The 16,493-nt window shown below is 64.2% G+C and overlaps 1 protein-coding gene across 5 annotated transcripts in view; it reads left to right on the top strand.

Moving 5' to 3' along the window:
* AGAP3 (ArfGAP with GTPase domain, ankyrin repeat and PH domain 3) overlaps positions 1-16,453 on the top strand; it is a 57,138-nt gene extending 40,685 nt beyond the window's left edge. For 3 of the 5 annotated variants that reach the window (XM_018046715.1, XM_018046718.1, XM_018046719.1), the window contains exons 10-18: positions 1,186-1,290; positions 7,514-7,682; positions 10,777-10,896; positions 12,269-12,406; positions 14,078-14,232; positions 14,317-14,407; positions 14,499-14,721; positions 15,395-15,650; positions 15,769-16,453. In XM_018046715.1, coding sequence (XP_017902204.1) covers positions 1,186-1,290; positions 7,514-7,682; positions 10,777-10,896; positions 12,269-12,406; positions 14,078-14,232; positions 14,317-14,407; positions 14,499-14,721; positions 15,395-15,650; positions 15,769-15,975 — 1,464 coding nt within the window. In that variant the 3' untranslated portion in view covers positions 15,976-16,453. The remainder of the gene's footprint in view (positions 1-1,185; positions 1,291-7,513; positions 7,683-10,776; positions 10,897-12,268; positions 12,407-14,077; positions 14,233-14,316; positions 14,408-14,498; positions 14,722-15,394; positions 15,651-15,768) is intronic. The other 2 variants (XM_018046716.1, XM_018046717.1) reach the window with 2 other exon arrangements.

Raw genomic sequence — 16,493 nt, 5'->3', positions numbered from 1 at the left:
GCTAACCCTTTCAGGGCTGAACCTCCTAGTAGGAGGCCTGAGCAGGGGAGGGCGTCATGGAATCGGGGTTTACCCTCACTCTCTGTCACACTGAGTCTCCTGACCCCCATTTCCTGCCTGCCTGAGGGCAGGGCGCCCCCCTCCTGAAGGAGAGGCCGGCACAGTGGCCCTAAGCTCCTCCTTTATGACCCCCTTGCGGGGTGGGGGGGGTGATGCTGGGGGACACTCAGAGTGCTGCCCCATCCCGCCCCTAGCCAGGCCATCCCGCTGTGGGGCTCTCCCCCTGGCAGTGGTGTGTAGGAATCTCTGGGCAGCACTGCCTCTTCTCAGCACCCCAAGTTTGGGGAGGGGGCTCACAGGGGTGATACTGGTCTGGGGGAACCTGCTGCCCAGGCCTGTCTGTGTCCCATCCCGACCCTGGCTCCATCCTCGGGTGGTCCCCTGTGCTGGCCGCTGTTTCAGGAGCCAGCAGTGGGTGCGGGACCACCAGGAGTCGTCGTTAGGGGAGGGCAGCAGAGACTGTCCGGGCTGTGGGTGGTCTTCCTTGGTGGGGTCCTCCAACAGCCGCAGAGTCTCTGCTGGCTTTTCCCCACTGTCCACCAGGGGTTCCCCCAGTGTGCTGTGGTGCCGGGGGCGGGGGGGTTGTTGATGAACAGCACTCTCAAATCCCGGCCCTCGTGGGGCCCTTGTCCATCCTGGGGCCCATCCAAGCGCCACACTCAGCATCCTCTCAGCTCCCATGGGAGATTTGGTTGCCGATCTGGATGGCTGGAACTCCCCACTCCCTGCTTTGGGGAGACTGGGGCATTCTGGGGACATTCAGGTGCTTGTCTGCCCTCTTCTGGGGCTACCACAGGAGGTCTCTGTGTTCCACCCTCACCCTGGAGATCTTGGGAGGCCATTGAAACCCCCGCCTCTCATTGCAGATGTAGCCCCACAACCTGGGGTAGGGGGCGCCCCCCCCACAACGGGGACACTGGTCCATGGTAACTGGAGAGGGCCCCCTGAGTCCGGTGGATGGGTTGGTCCGGGTGGCCCTCCCCGTTCAGCTTCCGTCCCACATGACGTCTCTGTGCCCACACGCACAGTGACCTGGGAGGACGGGGGTGGAGACCCATGGGGCCCGTGGGCACTGAGACCCTCCCCACGCCTGGCTCCCATCTCTGATGCGGCCTCTGTCCCCAGGGCATCCTGCTCAAGCGGAGTGGCAAGTCCCTAAACAAGGAATGGAAGAAGAAGTATGTGACCCTGTGTGACAACGGGCTGCTCACCTACCACCCCAGCCTGCACGTGAGTGGGGGGGCTCGCTGCACCTGGGGCGGGCTGGGCGTGGGGGCCAGGTGGACATGGAGCAGCTGGACTCTGGGGCTGGAGGGAAGCGCACCTGAGCTCAGAAAGTCCTGCTCTTGGGAAAGGGGCCTCTCTTTGGGGGCTCGGGGGCCACACGGACCCTAAGGCCCGGTGCCCGAAAGCTCTGAGTCTTGGCCGGGCCCTTTGGAGTAAACCCACCTGCCGGGCAGTTGCCCCCAGGGCTGGACCGGTGTGCAAGTCGGGTTCTCCCTCCTCCACTGGAGCTGTTTTAAGAGCTGGATCAGGCCTGTTTACATGGAGTTGCTCACGCTTGGCGGGGGTGGGGAGGGGAAGGCGGTGGTGCCAACGCGCGCCACACATGTGGGTGCCCCTGGGCTCCCAGGACAGTGGGGTGCAAGAGGGCAGTTAAGCCAGGGCTGCTGGGGGTAGCCTGGGGCCGGGACAGACCCCCTTGGCGCGAGGCCTGTCGGGGCACGGGGCCTGGGCAGAGGGGTCCTCAGGGGGCGGGGCACAGTGACTGGGGGGCCCCGTGGCGGCTCCCACACTCTCCCCCCTCCCCTCGCCGCGTGGCTCCAGCGCACAGCTGTCACCAGAATCCATCTCTGTCACCACCCCACTGTGGGCCTAATGAGTTCTCCCGCGAAGCCCCTCGAGCACAGCACGTGGGCCGGCCCCACCCCGGGCCCGGAGGCCCCCGGGCCAGCCTCGGAAGGGCCCCTCGCCCACCCCTGAGTCGGCATGGGGGTTGTAGGGGGCCCGGCTGAAAGGAACTGGGGTCCACGCTTCGGCCGTAGCCCAGTCCCCCTGAGGGCAGCGCCCAGGACCCCGAGAAAGCCTACAGGCCTGGGGTGGGCCCTTCCAGTCAACCCGGCCCTTCCCCTCAGCTTGGGGGTCCTCTGACTCCACAGGGTGGGAGCCAGTGCTTGGATACCGGCTCGTGGGGCCGGTTAGATGAGGGGCCTCGGCCTGGCGACCTCGGGGGCTTCAGCACAGAGGCTCCTGGGCACTGTCCTTGCCCCTACTCTGGCCTTCTCCTCCCCAAGTCCTGCTGAGTCCAGAGGTGGCAAGGCTCTCCACAGAGCCCTGATGAGGGCCGTGCTGTCCTAGGAAGCAGGGACGCCCCCTCCCCGCATCCCCACCCCCCGACCAGGAAGAGGACCGCAGTGTCCCCAGGGAGGGGGGCTGGGCCTCCTGGGCCCAGTGCTCTCACCTCCTGCCCCATTGCTTCCCGGCTGCAGGGCTGGGAGCCCATCTGTGGCCTTGTTCCCCTCCCGTGAGGCCCACCTGCCTCTCTCTCTCTGCTGCGTCCTCGCTGTCCCCTGCCTCCTGCTGCCCTGGCTGGGCACTCGTGCCCCTTGGGTGGCCCCGCACCCCGGAAGGAGGAGGGGAGGGCCGGGAAGGGAGTGTCTGGGGACAGGGAGGACAGGGCCTGGTGTCCTGTTTGGTTTTGGTGGCGGAGGGGAAGGGAGAGATCCTGTGGGATGGCTGTTTTCACACGCAACTTCCCGGGTGGCTCAGCTGGTAAAGAACCCGCCTGCAGGGTGGGGAACCCGCCTGCAGGGTGGGAAACCCTGATTCAGCTCCTGAGACAGGATGATCCCCTGGAGAAGGGATAGGCTACCCACTCCAGTATTGTCTAGCTTCCCTTGAGGCTCAGCTGGTAAAGAATCCACCTGCAATGTAGGAGACCTGGGTTCGATCCCTGGGTTGGGAAGATCCCCTAAAGAAGGGAAAGGCTACCCACTCCAGTATTCTGGCCTGGAGAATCCCATGAACTGTACAGTCCAGCGGGTCACAAAGGGTCGGACACAACTGAGCAACTTTCACTTCACTAACAACCCAGAGGGCGGAGGCTCGGTGGGCTTTGTCGACTTCTCGGTCACCCAGCCAGTGGCTCACCAGTGACCTGGCGCCCTGTGACTTGGACGGTAAGAATCACCCAGAGTTTTCTGCACAATCCAGGAGCACCTCCCCTCCAGGTTGCCTGAGGATCCCTAGAGAGGTACCATCAGGGCAAGTGAGGCTGGCTGGGTGGCCGCCGCGCTTGGGAACTGTGTGTGGTCAGTGTGCTGGGCCAGGATCTGGTGATGCTGGCTCCAGGCTGCCCCTGCTTTGCTGGGAGGTGAATCTAAGAGGCCGCCGGCTCCACGGGCGTGGTGAAGAGGCTGAGAGCGTGGCCTCCCCGTCAGTCAGCCCTTTAGTCGCTGCCTTCTGCTTCTGGGCTCCGAGAGCACGTCCCCAACCCACGCCAGATGCCCTGGGCACCTGGCCCGTGCAGATGGCAGCTTCCCTGCCCGGTCCACGCTTCTCTTGTCCAGGAGACCTGAACCAGGTTCAAAACCATGGTAACAGAGCACCAGTGAGGTCAAGCTCAGGGTCTCCGTGCACACCCCCCGGTGTCCGAGGTCCCTCCTAACGGAGGCTGTTTCGCTCCATCCGCTCCTCATCTCTTGGTGTCCCTCCCTGGTGGCCGCTGAGCTCCTGTTGCCGGCTTCCCTGCCTCCATCCCCCTTGGCCGTGTTTTCCAACCTGAGGAAACTTTCCAACCTGAGCAAACTTCCCAGCTGCCGGCAATGAGCAGGGACCCGCTCTCCCTGGGAGCTGTCTGCTTCCCTTGGAGGCACCCTCCTGTTAGGAAGCCTGCAGAGGAAGGCCCTCTGGGAACTCTGGAGGGCACACGCTCCCCCTACCAGGAGACTCGAGGGCAGGGGCGCTTACCGATTGGCAGGCCGGTCGGGCTGGTGGGCCCCAGGCTGGTGGGACCTGAGGGGCGTGCTGAGGAAGGGCTGGTGGGCAGGTCTCGAGCCTCACGCCCAGTCCTTGCCGGGGCCCAGGAGAGCCCGCCACAGCCTCCCCCATTTTGCAGCCAGCGGAGCCATTCACACAATCACCTTCTGTTAATTCTATCTGCAACATCAATTAAATTGTTTGTAGAAACTAATTGAATGTGGCTTAATCACACATCTTAATAGCTTTCCACGCTCTGAACTCGTTGTTAATTCCAGTAATAAAACGAGATGAGAACGCTGGCTGGGTAATTAGCGAGGAGGCTGGGGAAGAAATTGCTGTTTGATGGTGGGTAATAAAGGCAGCCGTGGTGACCGCTCTCCCGAGCTGCCGCGGAGCTCCCCCGTTCTGCTGACAGAGGGAAACGCTCCCGATGATGCCCCGTCCGCCGCCGCCTCTCCGGCTCACCCATCGCAGTCTCCTCGGGGGGCCCAGAGCTGGTCCCCCGCTCCGGCTGGCTGGGTGCTGGCCTGTCGTGTGGTCAGCGCTGCTTTCCCCCTTCTGTTGGTGTCTGGCTCTTTGGTCCCAAACGGAGTCCCTCCGAGCGGCTCTGGTTTCTTGGCCTGGGGTCAGCTTCTCCCCCGCCTCTGCCCTGACCCTTGTCCCAGCCTGGGCAGCCCAGGGCTGTCACAGGGCCTGGAAACTGTTGCAGCTGCTGTGACCTCCTTGCGAACTAGAGCAGCCCAAGCCCCACCCCCGGGAAAGGGACGGCAGCTGTGTCTTCGGCCCTGCCAGCTGTTGACAGTCGTCTCGAGCTGAGATGCAACTGTGCGTGGGGACCCGGGATGGGATGCGTGCGGAGCTGATCGGAGGGCAGTGGGGGCCTGGAGTGTGGGGGCCGCCAGGATGGTGGGGTGCACCCTGAGTGCTAGGCAAGGCCAGAGGGCCAGCGGTGACGAGAATGGGGGTGGGCAGAGTTGACTGGGGAAGGGACCAGGGCACAGGGAGGGGCTCAGGCTGGAGACAGAGCCCTGGTAGTGCTCAGCAGAGCAGGAGTGGGAGGTCGGGGCAAGGGGGGACCCTCCTGTGGTGGAGCCTGCCCACGTCTGCGTCTCAGCGATGCTGTTCGGTGCTTCTGAGACACGAACCAGGCATCCTGGGAGCAGGGTATGCCCGAGGCTAGGCACCGGCCCCGTCCCTCACCAGGAGGCCAGGGACGCAGGGCAGAGCTGCAGGGCAGGGTGCTCCTTTCCAGCTGTCGGGGCCCCCGTGGGCCTTCTGAAGGGCTTCCCAGGCGGCTCAGCAGTAAAGTATCCACGTGCAATGCAGGAGACGCGGGTTCTATCCCTGGGTCGGGAAGATCCCCTGGAGGAGGGCATGGCAACCCACTCCAGTATTCTTGCCTGGAGAATCCCATGGACAGAGGAGCCTGGTGGGCTGCAGCCCATGGGACCCAAAAGAGCTGGACACGACTGAAGTGAGTTAGCATGCACAGGCCCGGCTAGGCCTCCGGGAGTCGGCCTGTGTGCTGGCATCGGGGTGCCCCATCCTCCCCGTGGTCCTCCCGCTGGTCCCAGCGATTCCTGTAGAGAACGCCAGCCTGCCGGGGGCAGGAGCATGGCTGGTGCTGGGCTCTCTGCTCCCTCAATCTCACTCCTTTTCTTCTTTGGAGATGCTGCGTTCTCTTGGCTCCTTGGGGCCAGGTGATCCCTTTCTCCTCGAGGTCATCTTGGTCATTCACAGGGTGAGGGTCGGCCCTGAGCCCCTGGTCAGCCCGCCCTGGCCAGCACTCCCCATCGGCTCTTTTAAGCAGGGGACATTGTGCCTTTTCCCTGAAGCTGAAAGATGACAAGGCAGGAGAATGCCTGGAACAGGAAATGGTGTCCCAGTGGGTGGGGTGAGAGGGCTGGCTGGGACCTGGAAGGACAGTGTTCAGGGCAGTGCCCTGGATGCAGAACGTCCCAGAGGCACTACCAATGACGGAGGAGGGGAGCCCGTCCGAGTCCAGCCAGTGAAATTCCCTCCAGAATTAAGCTGGCATCACTGGCCCGGCTTCTGTCCCCTGGGGAAGGACCGCCCAAGATCTTGCCAGGGCCGTGGACAAGGGATTAGCACCCGAGAAGATCAGAGCAGTAGGGAGACCGGGCCAGGCTGGGTGAGGTTTTAAGCAGAGGGAGGCCAGAGGGAAGCCAGAGGGAGGGCAGGGCTCCACTCTGCATCCCCCATCCTACCTCCCGCCCTGCCAGGTGCCACCCCCCGCCCAGGGCAAGGTGAAGACAGTAGGCATGATGGGGTAGACACCCAGCCGCTCCCGCTCCTGGGTCCCTATACCCCCTCGTCCACGTCCAGCCCTCCAGGTGCTGACATGAAGGCAGGGCTGATTCGCTCTGGGGCTAAAGAGGAGGTTCCTTGGGGACCTGAACAGGCTGGGCTTGAGCCTGGCCCTGTCACCTGCTGACTGTGACCTTGGGCAGGTCACCCTTTGTAAGGATAACCTGTTTTTCCATCTGTAAAGCGGGCACAGTAACGCTGTCCTCCTGGGTCGTCGGGACACTCACGTGAGGCAGTGCGTGAAATACAGATGTGATGTCAGCTGTCTCGCGGGGGACCCCTGGCGCGTGGCTGGGCGGCTGACGTGTGACGTTAGTGCTGGTTACTGTTCCTGCCGCTGGGATGTCCACTGGTATCTGGAACCCGTGTACTTGTCTCACTGTTCCTCAGAATGGCAGAAAGAATCAAAGGCTTCCCTTTAACTACTCGACGAATATTTATCGTCAGGCACCAGGGCTTCCCTGGTGCTCAGACGGTAAAGAATCCGCCTGCGATGCAGGAGACCCGAGTTTGATCCCTGGGTTGGGAAGATCCCCTGGAGAAGGGAATGGCCACCCACTCCAGTATTCTTGCCTGGAGAATCCCATCGGCAGAGGAGCCTGGCGGGGAATAGCCCACGGGGTCGGAAAGAGTCGGAAAGGACTGAGCAGCTTATTCACATTCTAAGGACTGGGCGCTGCTCTAGGCTGTAAAAGTTATTGAGGCCCCAAGTGGTGGTGGGAGAGTCTGCAAACAGGCCTGGGGTTCTTGGTGACCAGCTACCCACGGCCCGGGGCAGCCCCATCGTCTGTGTCCCCAGGGGCCTGTCAGTCCCTCTCCTCGGCCATCCGGCCTCTCTCCAAGTCCTGTCTCTGGTCAATACTTGGCCTCCTTTGCGTTGCCTCCCGAGCCATCTTCCGTAAAGGAGCCCAAGCGTCACTCCTGGCCCCAGGCCCTCTGTGGCCCCTGCCCCGCTCCCGGCAGAGCCCCGAGAGCCACACGTGGGCAGACCTGGATGGGGGGTACTGGGGGGGGTTCCACAAACATGGGCAGTGCGGGGAGAGACGCAGGAGTTGGGAGGGTCGGGATGGGGTTTGCTGTGGATGAGTGACCTGTCCTAACGAGTCTCCCCCCGCCCAACCCCGTCTTGTCCACATGGCCCCAGGACTACATGCAGAACATCCACGGCAAGGAGATCGACCTGCTGCGGACCACTGTCAAGGTGCCCGGGAAGCGCCTGCCGCGAGCCACGCCGGCCACAGCCCCTGGCACCAGCCCCCGGGCCAACGGGCTGGCCTTGGAGCGGAGTAGCACGCAGCTGGGCGGGGGCACAGGTGAGGGGCTGCTGAGGTGGGGGTGTGGGGCGCACTGTGATGGGAGGGGCCTGGGAAGGTAGGTGTCGGGGGTTGTGCCCAGCCTGGGTCCTCAGGGCTCCGGGCAGGCTCGCACCGAGTGTCAGGCTTCAGGATAAGCCCAGCTAATGCATTGGCTAAAATGCGGCCCTCGTGGGGTCAGTAGGGGAAGTGGCCAGCAGACAGTCCAGCAGATCAGAGGCAGGGACAGGTAGCCTCGTGCTGACAGGTGGCGTCAGCATCTGGAGCGGGGCAGGTGATGGGGGCACAGGAACGGGAGCCACATCTCAGCCACGCTTGCCGAGCGAGCTGCCTGGGGCAAACCCTTTAACCATCCTCAGTTCTGCAGTGTGGGGTGGAGTCTGTTCAGAGGCATGGATGCCACCCCGTCCAGCAGTCAGGAGAGAAAGACGGTGCTTGTTTGAGGCAAGGGTCCCCGCCCTGCCAGGGTGCCACCCTGTCTGGAGGCACTGAGGGGTCAGGGGCGCTGGCACTGCTGATTGAGGGGTGCCAAGTGTGCTAGCCCTGATGTCGAGATCGTGTTCCCATGTTACGGATGGGAAAACAAAAGTTCAGAGCGGTTAAGTAAGTTGTCTGTAAAATCCCCCGGAGGGGCTTCCTTGGAGGCTCAGTGGTAGAGTCTGCCTGAATGCAGGAGACGCAGGTTCAGTCCGTGAGTCGGGAAGATCCCTTGGAAAAGGAAATGGCCACCCACTCCGGTATTCTTGCTTGGAAAATCCCATGGACAGAGGAGCCTGGTGGGCTGCCATCCATGAGGGTCGCAAAGAGTCAGACACGACTTAGCGACTGGGCACGCAGCAGTATTCTTACCTGGAGAATCCCATGGGCAGAGGAGCCTGGTGGCCTACAATTCATGGGGTTGGAAAGAGTCAGACACGACTTGGCAACTGAGCACCCGAAATCCCACTGAAGTGGTAGAGAGAGGTTTGAACCTATGTGTGCCTGACTGGGGCAGCTCTGTGCTTCTGCTCAGCCTCCCCGGGCTCAGAACGAGGCCCTTGAAATAGGCAGAGAGTGCGCTAGTGGACTGGTGAAGAGAGGGACGCTAAGGACAGGAAAACAAGGAAGATGGGTAGGGTGCTCGGAGCTGCCAGCAAGGTGCGCTTGGGGGCGAGGGGGCGGGTTCGCTGGCCCGGGGATAGCGAGGGCAGCCCGGAGTGGGGCCGGCCTAGGGCTTCTCAGGTGGCACCAGAGGGCTGAGGACATGAAAGTGGATGGAAGGGAAGCCCTGCTTGCCAGCAAGCAGCAGGGGGGACCGTTGGCTGCTTCCTTGAGCAGGGACACCTGGGACCCTGTGTCCTGCCACATCCCCCGAAGGCCCCCACCTGGGGAGCGGAAGTGGTGCGTGCAGCAGGGATGCAGCCCACTCCCCCACGTACCCACCGGCGCCCACTGACGGCTCCCCAGTGTCCCCGGAACACGTGGCCGGGCCGCCCCCCAGGGCCGCGCCCCCCCGGCACACCGCCAGCGACCTCACGCACACTCACAACGCGTCTCCGCTCACCGGGCGATGTTAACATCTCATTATCTTTGTTACTGTAATTACATTATCCGCTGCTTTATGCAGAATTATCCTCCGAGGACTAATTGATGGCTCCATGTTTAATTCATTAATCATTAGCATCAAATTCGACAATTACAGTGCACACTGATTGTGGGATTGCAGGCGTAATGAGGGGAGAATTAACAAAGAAAAGGGAAGGCACCCACCCTCCCTTGGGGTTTTGCGTTGGGGGGCTTGGGGGGAGGAGGTTTGGGCCTTGTGGTGCCTTTGGGTGGGGTTGGGGTAGGAGGGGAGTGAGACCTGGAACCTCGGGGGAGATGGTGAGGGGGCGGCGGGAAGTCCGGCCCTGAGGCTGCTGCTCCCCTGGAAGGTTTCCTGACTGGGCTTGTCGAGGCGGGGGGCGGGCAGGCCACCCCGAGAAAGGCTGAGATGGCAGGGACCTCTTAGGCGCAGCGGGAGGGGGCAGGATTCCGAAGAGTGGGGCCTTGGTGTGTGGCGGCGAGGGGCTGGCCCGCACTGGTGTTAATCAGCGCTTGCTGTGTGTCTGCTCCCACCGTGGGTGTCAGGAAACACAGAACTCGCCCCACTCTGCAGCATCCTGCGGGCCCCAGAGCATCGGTGTGACTTGGCTGGCCTGTTCCTTTCCCTTCCAGGCGCTTCTGCTCAGGGCTGCCTGGCCCTGGGCTTCTTGCAGACACTTGCCCCTTGTGCTCGTGGGGCTGGTCGGGGGCCTCTGTCAGGCTCGTCCAACCCCAGGGGTCTCTGCCCGTCCTGAGCACCCAGCACCCGGCCACTCTCCCCACCCCGATGTCCGTGCAGACCCCTGGGCGTGGCCGCTGCTGCTTAGACCTGCCTGCTGGCTGTGGCTTCCTGGCCTCAGGCCCTGTGGGATCTCAGGTCAGTGGCCCAAGGCGAGAGGGCTGCGATCGCCTCCTGGGGCTTGTCCATGGTGACTGATGAGCCAGGGAGGGCCCTGCCACCGCCCCTGGCGCTCCTGAAGCTGCCACCCCATTCCCCCGGCTCCGCCGTCCTTCCCCCTGATGGGAAACGAAAGATTAATTTTCTGCAGCCCAACAGGATAATTACTAATACTAATTAGACATAATTACTTGAATTTGATACACTTATTTCTTGTCAGAATGGCAGCAGAGCTGAGGCACAGCCCACGGCGTGTGTGTCCTGGAGTGCGGGCTTCAGGGCCTGACCACAGGAGGGTCAGGAGCTCAGGCTGTGACAGGGAGTCAGCCCCACTGCCACCCCCCCAACTTCTGGCTCTGCTCACAGGGCAGGGAGGAGTGGGGGAACACGACGTGTGCAGGGAGCGAGGTGGGGCGTGAGGTCTCAGGCCGGCCTGAGTCCCCACCCCGGTTCTCTGGAGAACCTGGCACGGTACTCAGTGAACCCAGGAGGGCCTCGATTTTTTGCCAGTGTCCCGCAGGCATTTCTCAAGCTCTGTCCCTGGGTAGCTGTGCTTTCAGGACGGCCTGTGGGCCACCCTTCCCCGGGGCCCCTCCCAGTCTGACCCTTCCCCCCACGCCCCCCTGCCCCCAGGTACCCCCCACCCGGCTGGCAGCCCAGCCTGGGCCGGTCCGCGCCCCGAGGGGCTGCACCAGCGCGCCTGCTCTGTGTCCAGTGCTGACCCGTGGACTGAGGCCGCTGCCCTGCCCCCAGGTACGCAGGACCCAGTGAGGCCGGGAGAGGAGCGGGGTTCCCCCCCACGCTGCCCTGGAACAGCCCTCCAGGTCTCAGCGGAGGGGGGCCAGGCGTGCCTGGGAAACAGGGAGTCGGGGGCGGCCACGCCCGGGGCCTTCGCCAGCGGCCGGCTCTGGAGACCCTCCCTGCCTTTGCAGCCCCCCTGCCAACCTCTGCTGGCCCCAGGCGGCACTGGTGGCACTGGCATCGCCATCAGCCCCCTGTGCAGCCAGCTCATCAGCCTCGCCGCAGGGGAACGGGGAGGGAAGCCAGGGTTGGGGGGAGTGGCGCTGGGGGCTTTGAAGGCAGGAAGGGGCCCCTGCAGATGAGATCAAGGAGTGGTCCAGACAGGGAGTTTCTCCCCACACTGCCTCTGCAATAGGCCAAGGCCCCTCCCCGACCTTCCAGGTGGTCAGGAACCTCCCTTCCCACATCCCTCGCTCTCTTTACTGGGGGTCGCTGTCTGGACCTTGCTCACGTGGCTCTTCCCCTTACCTCTCCCCTGCCTCTTCAGCAGGTGGCTCACTCTCACCTGCATCCTGACCCTCAGCCCTGATCCATCAGTCAGTGCAGCTCAGGGAGGGTGTAGACGGGAGGAGACCCCCCACCCCACCCCGGGGCCGGTGCACCTGCTGCCCCCCCACTCCCCACTCCAGGCAGCAGAGCATCAGCTCCTCCCAGAGACCCTTTGCAGGTCCCCACTAAGCCCCCCCGCCCCAGCTCGGACAGTGGGAGGGGCCGGCCACCCACAGCCCAGGGTCTGCTCCCACGTCCCACGCCAAGCCCAGGCCCCCCCGGGGATGGGGGGTGGAGGCCTGGCCAGGGCAGGTCACAGTCCAGGGGCCGTGCCGGCCTCCATAGGCCGCTCTGTTGAGTCTGGAAGGAGGCAGGCAAGCAGGGAGGGAGGGCGCCGCGTGTCTGCCTCTAATGAAGTTTGACATTTAGTGGTGAGCGCCGGGCGGGGTGCGGGAGACGGGAGCTTGATTAGCGCGCTCTAATTGACAGTAATTAGGCAGCTCCCTGATTGTCTCTAATTCTGCTATTAATTGTGAGGAGCTGGGAGTGTGATTGAGGATAAATTTGGTGCGGAGCTGCTGGGGTTTCAGCTCCCCACGAGCAAGTTCCCGGCCGCCTTCCGCCCCTCTGGGCTGCAGAGCCTGGCTTCCCCCTGCCTTCCCCCTGCTCTGCCTGAGTTTCCCACTCTCTCCTCCTCCAGGCCTGGGGCTCCGGGGTGGGGTGGGGTTGAGGGGAGAGGGCGGGAGGGGCTGCTCCCCGGGGTGGGTGCCCCAGCTGCAGGTCAGGGTGCTGCCCCCTCCCCGCTTCCCACACGTCTCCCCCTCTCCCTCACCAGCCAGTGGCCCCGCTGAGGTGCTCAGCTCCAGCCCCAAGCTGGAGCCCCCCCCATCTCCCCACTCCAACCGGAAGAAGCACCGGAGGAAAAAGAGCACCGGGACCCCCCGACCAGACGGCCCCAGCAGTGCTGCTGAAGGTTAGGGGGACCCCCGAGGGAAACCGGGGCACAGGAGGTGGGCAGGGGGACTTGGGGATCGTCCTCCTCGAAACGTCATGCCCACGTACCCTCTTGTCTGTATTCAGTTAAGCACTTTCCGATAATAATTTCCCATAAGAGCAGCTCCATACCTTCTGGTCATTTAGACCTGGTGTCTTAGGAAAAAAGCTCCTTCTTTGGCCTAACTTAACCCCTTGTGAAAACGTGGGCTTCCTTCATTTATTCTCATCGAAGGTAGAAGACGGCAGGCTGCCAGTCCCATACCTCTTCCTGGGTGACGCAGGCAGGACCTGTGTTCCCTGCGTCTCGCGTAGCGCCCGTCGAGTTTTTAAGCATCCGCGTGTCGGGCTGAGTCTCTCCTTAGTCGTCTTTGGGCAGAGAAGCCCCCGCTCCTGAGATGTTTTCCATGGGTTCTTCCTCCTAGCTCCTTATTCATCACAGTGCTGCTCGTCTGGTTTTCCTCACGTCCTCTTCAAAGTGTGTCTCTTCTCAGTGGCTGGAGTCCCTCTGAAAGTTTAACTTAGCTGGATGCACAGTTGCTGGGCTCTGCTCCCATGGCAGGGGCAGGGCTGTGGGGAGACCCTCACTAAAGGAAACAGCGGCTTCTGCATAGCCGGCCTGTGACACGGGTGCCTGGCGCTCATGGCCCAGGGGCCCATCTGGACCAGGGAACTGTGTCCCCATGGATGATCAGGGCCGTGGGGTTCAGAGATGGTGGGGAGCGAGGTGAGGCGGAATGGTGGAGCCTGGGGAAAGAAAGGTTCCAGCTTTTGCCATGAAGATGGTTCTGTTCAGAGCTTCTCGAAGCGGGAGCCCAGCCCCGAGGACTTCCTGGGTGGAGGGGGAGTCAGTGTCACAGGGGCCACGAGAGGCTGCCCTGCAGAGCCTGTGGCCTCATCTCTGCAGCCCCCACGACACACTTCTGCTGGTCGGGAGCTGTGTGCCCCCTGGGGAGGGGTGGCGAGCGGGGGTGAGCATCAGGAGTGAGGCTCACAGGGATGGTCTGCTGGGGGCGCAGAGCCTGAAGCAGCGCCCGCCCCCACACTGCTGGGGGGTCACAGTTCAGCCCTCAGGACTTGTGATCGCACACGTCTGCGGGTCCCTGTCTGCTCACACGTCCCAGGTGGTCTGTGGAGGAAACGGAGGCTGCTCCCCACCCCTGCCCTCCCTGCCTGCCTATGCCAGGGGAAGGGGGGAGGGGCCTGGCTCCCAGGAGCCCCACGCCGACGCCGTCAGGAATATTGGGTTTAATGAGCTGCAAAATGAGGCGGCTGCAGCTGACATGTACGGATGGTGCCCACACCCGCCTCCGACACCCCCACACACACACCCCTGCCCCCCGGCATTGCCTCCCAGCGCCCCGGCACATCTTCTCCAGACACTGGGCTCCGCTTTCTCTGGGAAGCACCCCTCTGACTTCCAGACCTGTTCCTGGCCGCACCAGGGCTGCCAACAAACCTTGCGTCCCACCTTTTCCACCCAGGCTCCACAGGTGGCCAGGCTGGCGGGCTGCTCTCTGCACCCCCACTTCCCCGCCCCACGGGGAGCCCCAAGAACACAGTCCTCCAGGCTGGGACCCCGGAGGGGCTGCATGTGCGTGCGACAGGGGCCCTGCCCTGACGGGTGTGCGCGCCCTGTGTGTGCCCGCAGAGGCCGAGGAGTCGTTCGAGTTCGTGGTGGTGTCCCTCACCGGGCAGACGTGGCACTTCGAGGCCTCGACGGCCGAGGAGCGGGAGCTGTGGGTGCAGAGTGTGCAGGCCCAGATCCTCGCCAGCCTGCAGGGCTGCCGCAGCGCCAAGGACAAGGTGGGCGCAGGGCAGAGGGGCTGGGGGCGGGTGCCCCAGGCTGGCCTCCTTACTCACTGGCCACCCCCCTACCCATCCCTTCAGACTCGACTGGGGAACCAGAACGCAGCTCTGGCCGTGCAGGCCGTGCGCACCGTCCGGGGCAACAGCTTCTGTATTGACTGCGACGCCCCCAGTGAGTGCTGGGGCGGTGGGACCAGGCTGGGCGCTCTGGGTCGGGGGAGCTCGAGGGTGGAGGGGCTCCATCACCTCCTATCCTCGCCTAGATCCAGACTGGGCCAGCCTGAACCTGGGCGCGCTCATGTGCATCGAGTGCTCCGGGACGCACCGGCATTTGGGAGCTCACCTTTCCCGGGTCCGCTCACTCGACCTCGACGACTGGCCACCCGAGCTGCTGGCCGTCATGACCGCCATGGGCAACGCCCTGGCCAACAGCGTCTGGGAGGGGGCCCTGGATGGCTATGCTAAACCGGGGCCCGACGCCTGCAGGTGAGGGCATGAGGCCCCGGGTGCCCCTGCTGGGTAGGGGGATTGGGGGAGGGCCCCCCCTCCCCGGGAGGGCCCCCCCCCCCCCCCCGGCTGTGACAGGGCTGCGGGCTGGAAGGGTTAAACTCGGCGGTTTCTCAGCTCCGCAGTGGGCCCTGGGGTGCCTTCCGCCTGTCACTCAGAGCCTCACAACCGCCGGCCCTCCGCAGTTATCAGCACGTTGTAGGGCGGGGGTGGGGGGGGCCGCGCATGCGCAGGGCCCTATCGCCCGGTGGCGCAAAGGCTACAGCCAGCGCGCAGAGATGCAGAGAATAGGTGGTAGATAGATAGGGTCGTGCCTGGACCCCGAGGGCTGGCCCCGCCTCCTTTGTTCCTGCAGGGCCAGATAAGCTGCCCACCCCCGGCCCCCAACCCTGCCTGGAATCTGCCCGCCCTCGCGGCCCCCTGAGTCCCCGCCACCCCCTCTCCCCTGTGCATCCCTGTCGCCCCCAGGGGGTCTCCCCCCAAGAGTTCCATCCAGTATCTCCCACACCCTCTGCGCCACCCGCTGCCCCCAACCGCCCTGGGTCCCTCGGGCTGGTCTTTACTCTGGTCCTGGCCCCCTACCCCCCGCCTCGCTCTCTCGGTCCCCTGACCGCCCCCCCCCACCCCGGCCTGGCCCTGCTTGTGCCCGCAGAGAGGAGAAGGAGCGCTGGATCCGGGCCAAGTATGAGCAGAAGCTCTTCCTGGCCCCACTGCCCAGCTCGGACGTGCCGCTGGGGCAGCAGCTGCTCCGGGCGGTGGTGGAGGACGACCTGCGGCTGCTGGTGACACTCCTGGCGCACGGGTCCAAGGAGGAGGTGAACGAGACCTACGGTGACGGGGACGGGCGGACGGCCCTGCACCTGTCCAGCGCCATGGCCAATGTGGTCTTCACGCAGCTGCTTATCTGGGTGAGTTGGGGGGCCCTTCCTGATCTCCCTGACATCCGTCCTCCCCACCGCCCCCCACCCGGGTGGGGGGGGACCCACACCTTTCCTGCCAACCGTGAGAACGTGCTTCCTTCTGCAGTACGGGGTGGACGTGCGGAGCCGGGACGCCCGCGGCCTGACCCCGCTGGCCTACGCTCGCCGCGCTGGCAGCCAGGAGTGTGCCGACATCCTCATCCAGCACGGCTGCCCCGGGGAGGGCTGCGGCGTGACCCCTGCCCCCAGCAGAGAGCCGGCCAATGGCACTAGCACCTCCGCCGAGCTGCACCGCAGCCCCAGCCTCCTGTGAACCCCAGGAGGAGGCCGGAGGGGCCAGGACTGGCGCCGGGGCACGGGCACCCACCTCCCTCCAGGCCCTGGGGGAGACGAGAGACACAGAGGCTGAGACCCAAGGACCCGGGAATAGTCTGGGAGGAGAGCCAGACGGGAAGGTCAGAGGAGACGCCCGGGACTCCAGCCACCGCAGGTGTTTGGCCCCTACCCGGCCGGCGCTGCTGCAAAGGGACAGGACGCTTTGGGGGTGCTGTGAGAGGAGGGGAGCAGGACCTCGCCCTCCTCCAGGTTCCCGCCTTCTCGTGCCAGCCCCTCGTAGGGCCCCCGACCCAGAGACGGGAGTCTGGGTGGGCCAGAGGTCCCATGTAAATGTGTACATTGCAATATTTATGTTTGTGTACATACTTGGTGTGTGTGTGATGAGCCAATAAACCAGACCGTGTGTGGGGGGGGCTGGCTGTGGCCTTTCATCTCCCCACCCTTCTGAGAAAACACCCCTTGGGGCTCTGCTTCTGCGTCCCTGTCCTCTCTGCT

Source organism: Capra hircus, chromosome 4, assembly GCF_001704415.2.
Source record: "Capra hircus breed San Clemente chromosome 4, ASM170441v1, whole genome shotgun sequence".
NCBI lineage: Eukaryota > Metazoa > Chordata > Mammalia > Artiodactyla > Bovidae > Capra > Capra hircus.
Note: the sequence above shows the minus strand (reverse complement) of the source record. Positions and strands in the feature narration are given on the sequence as shown.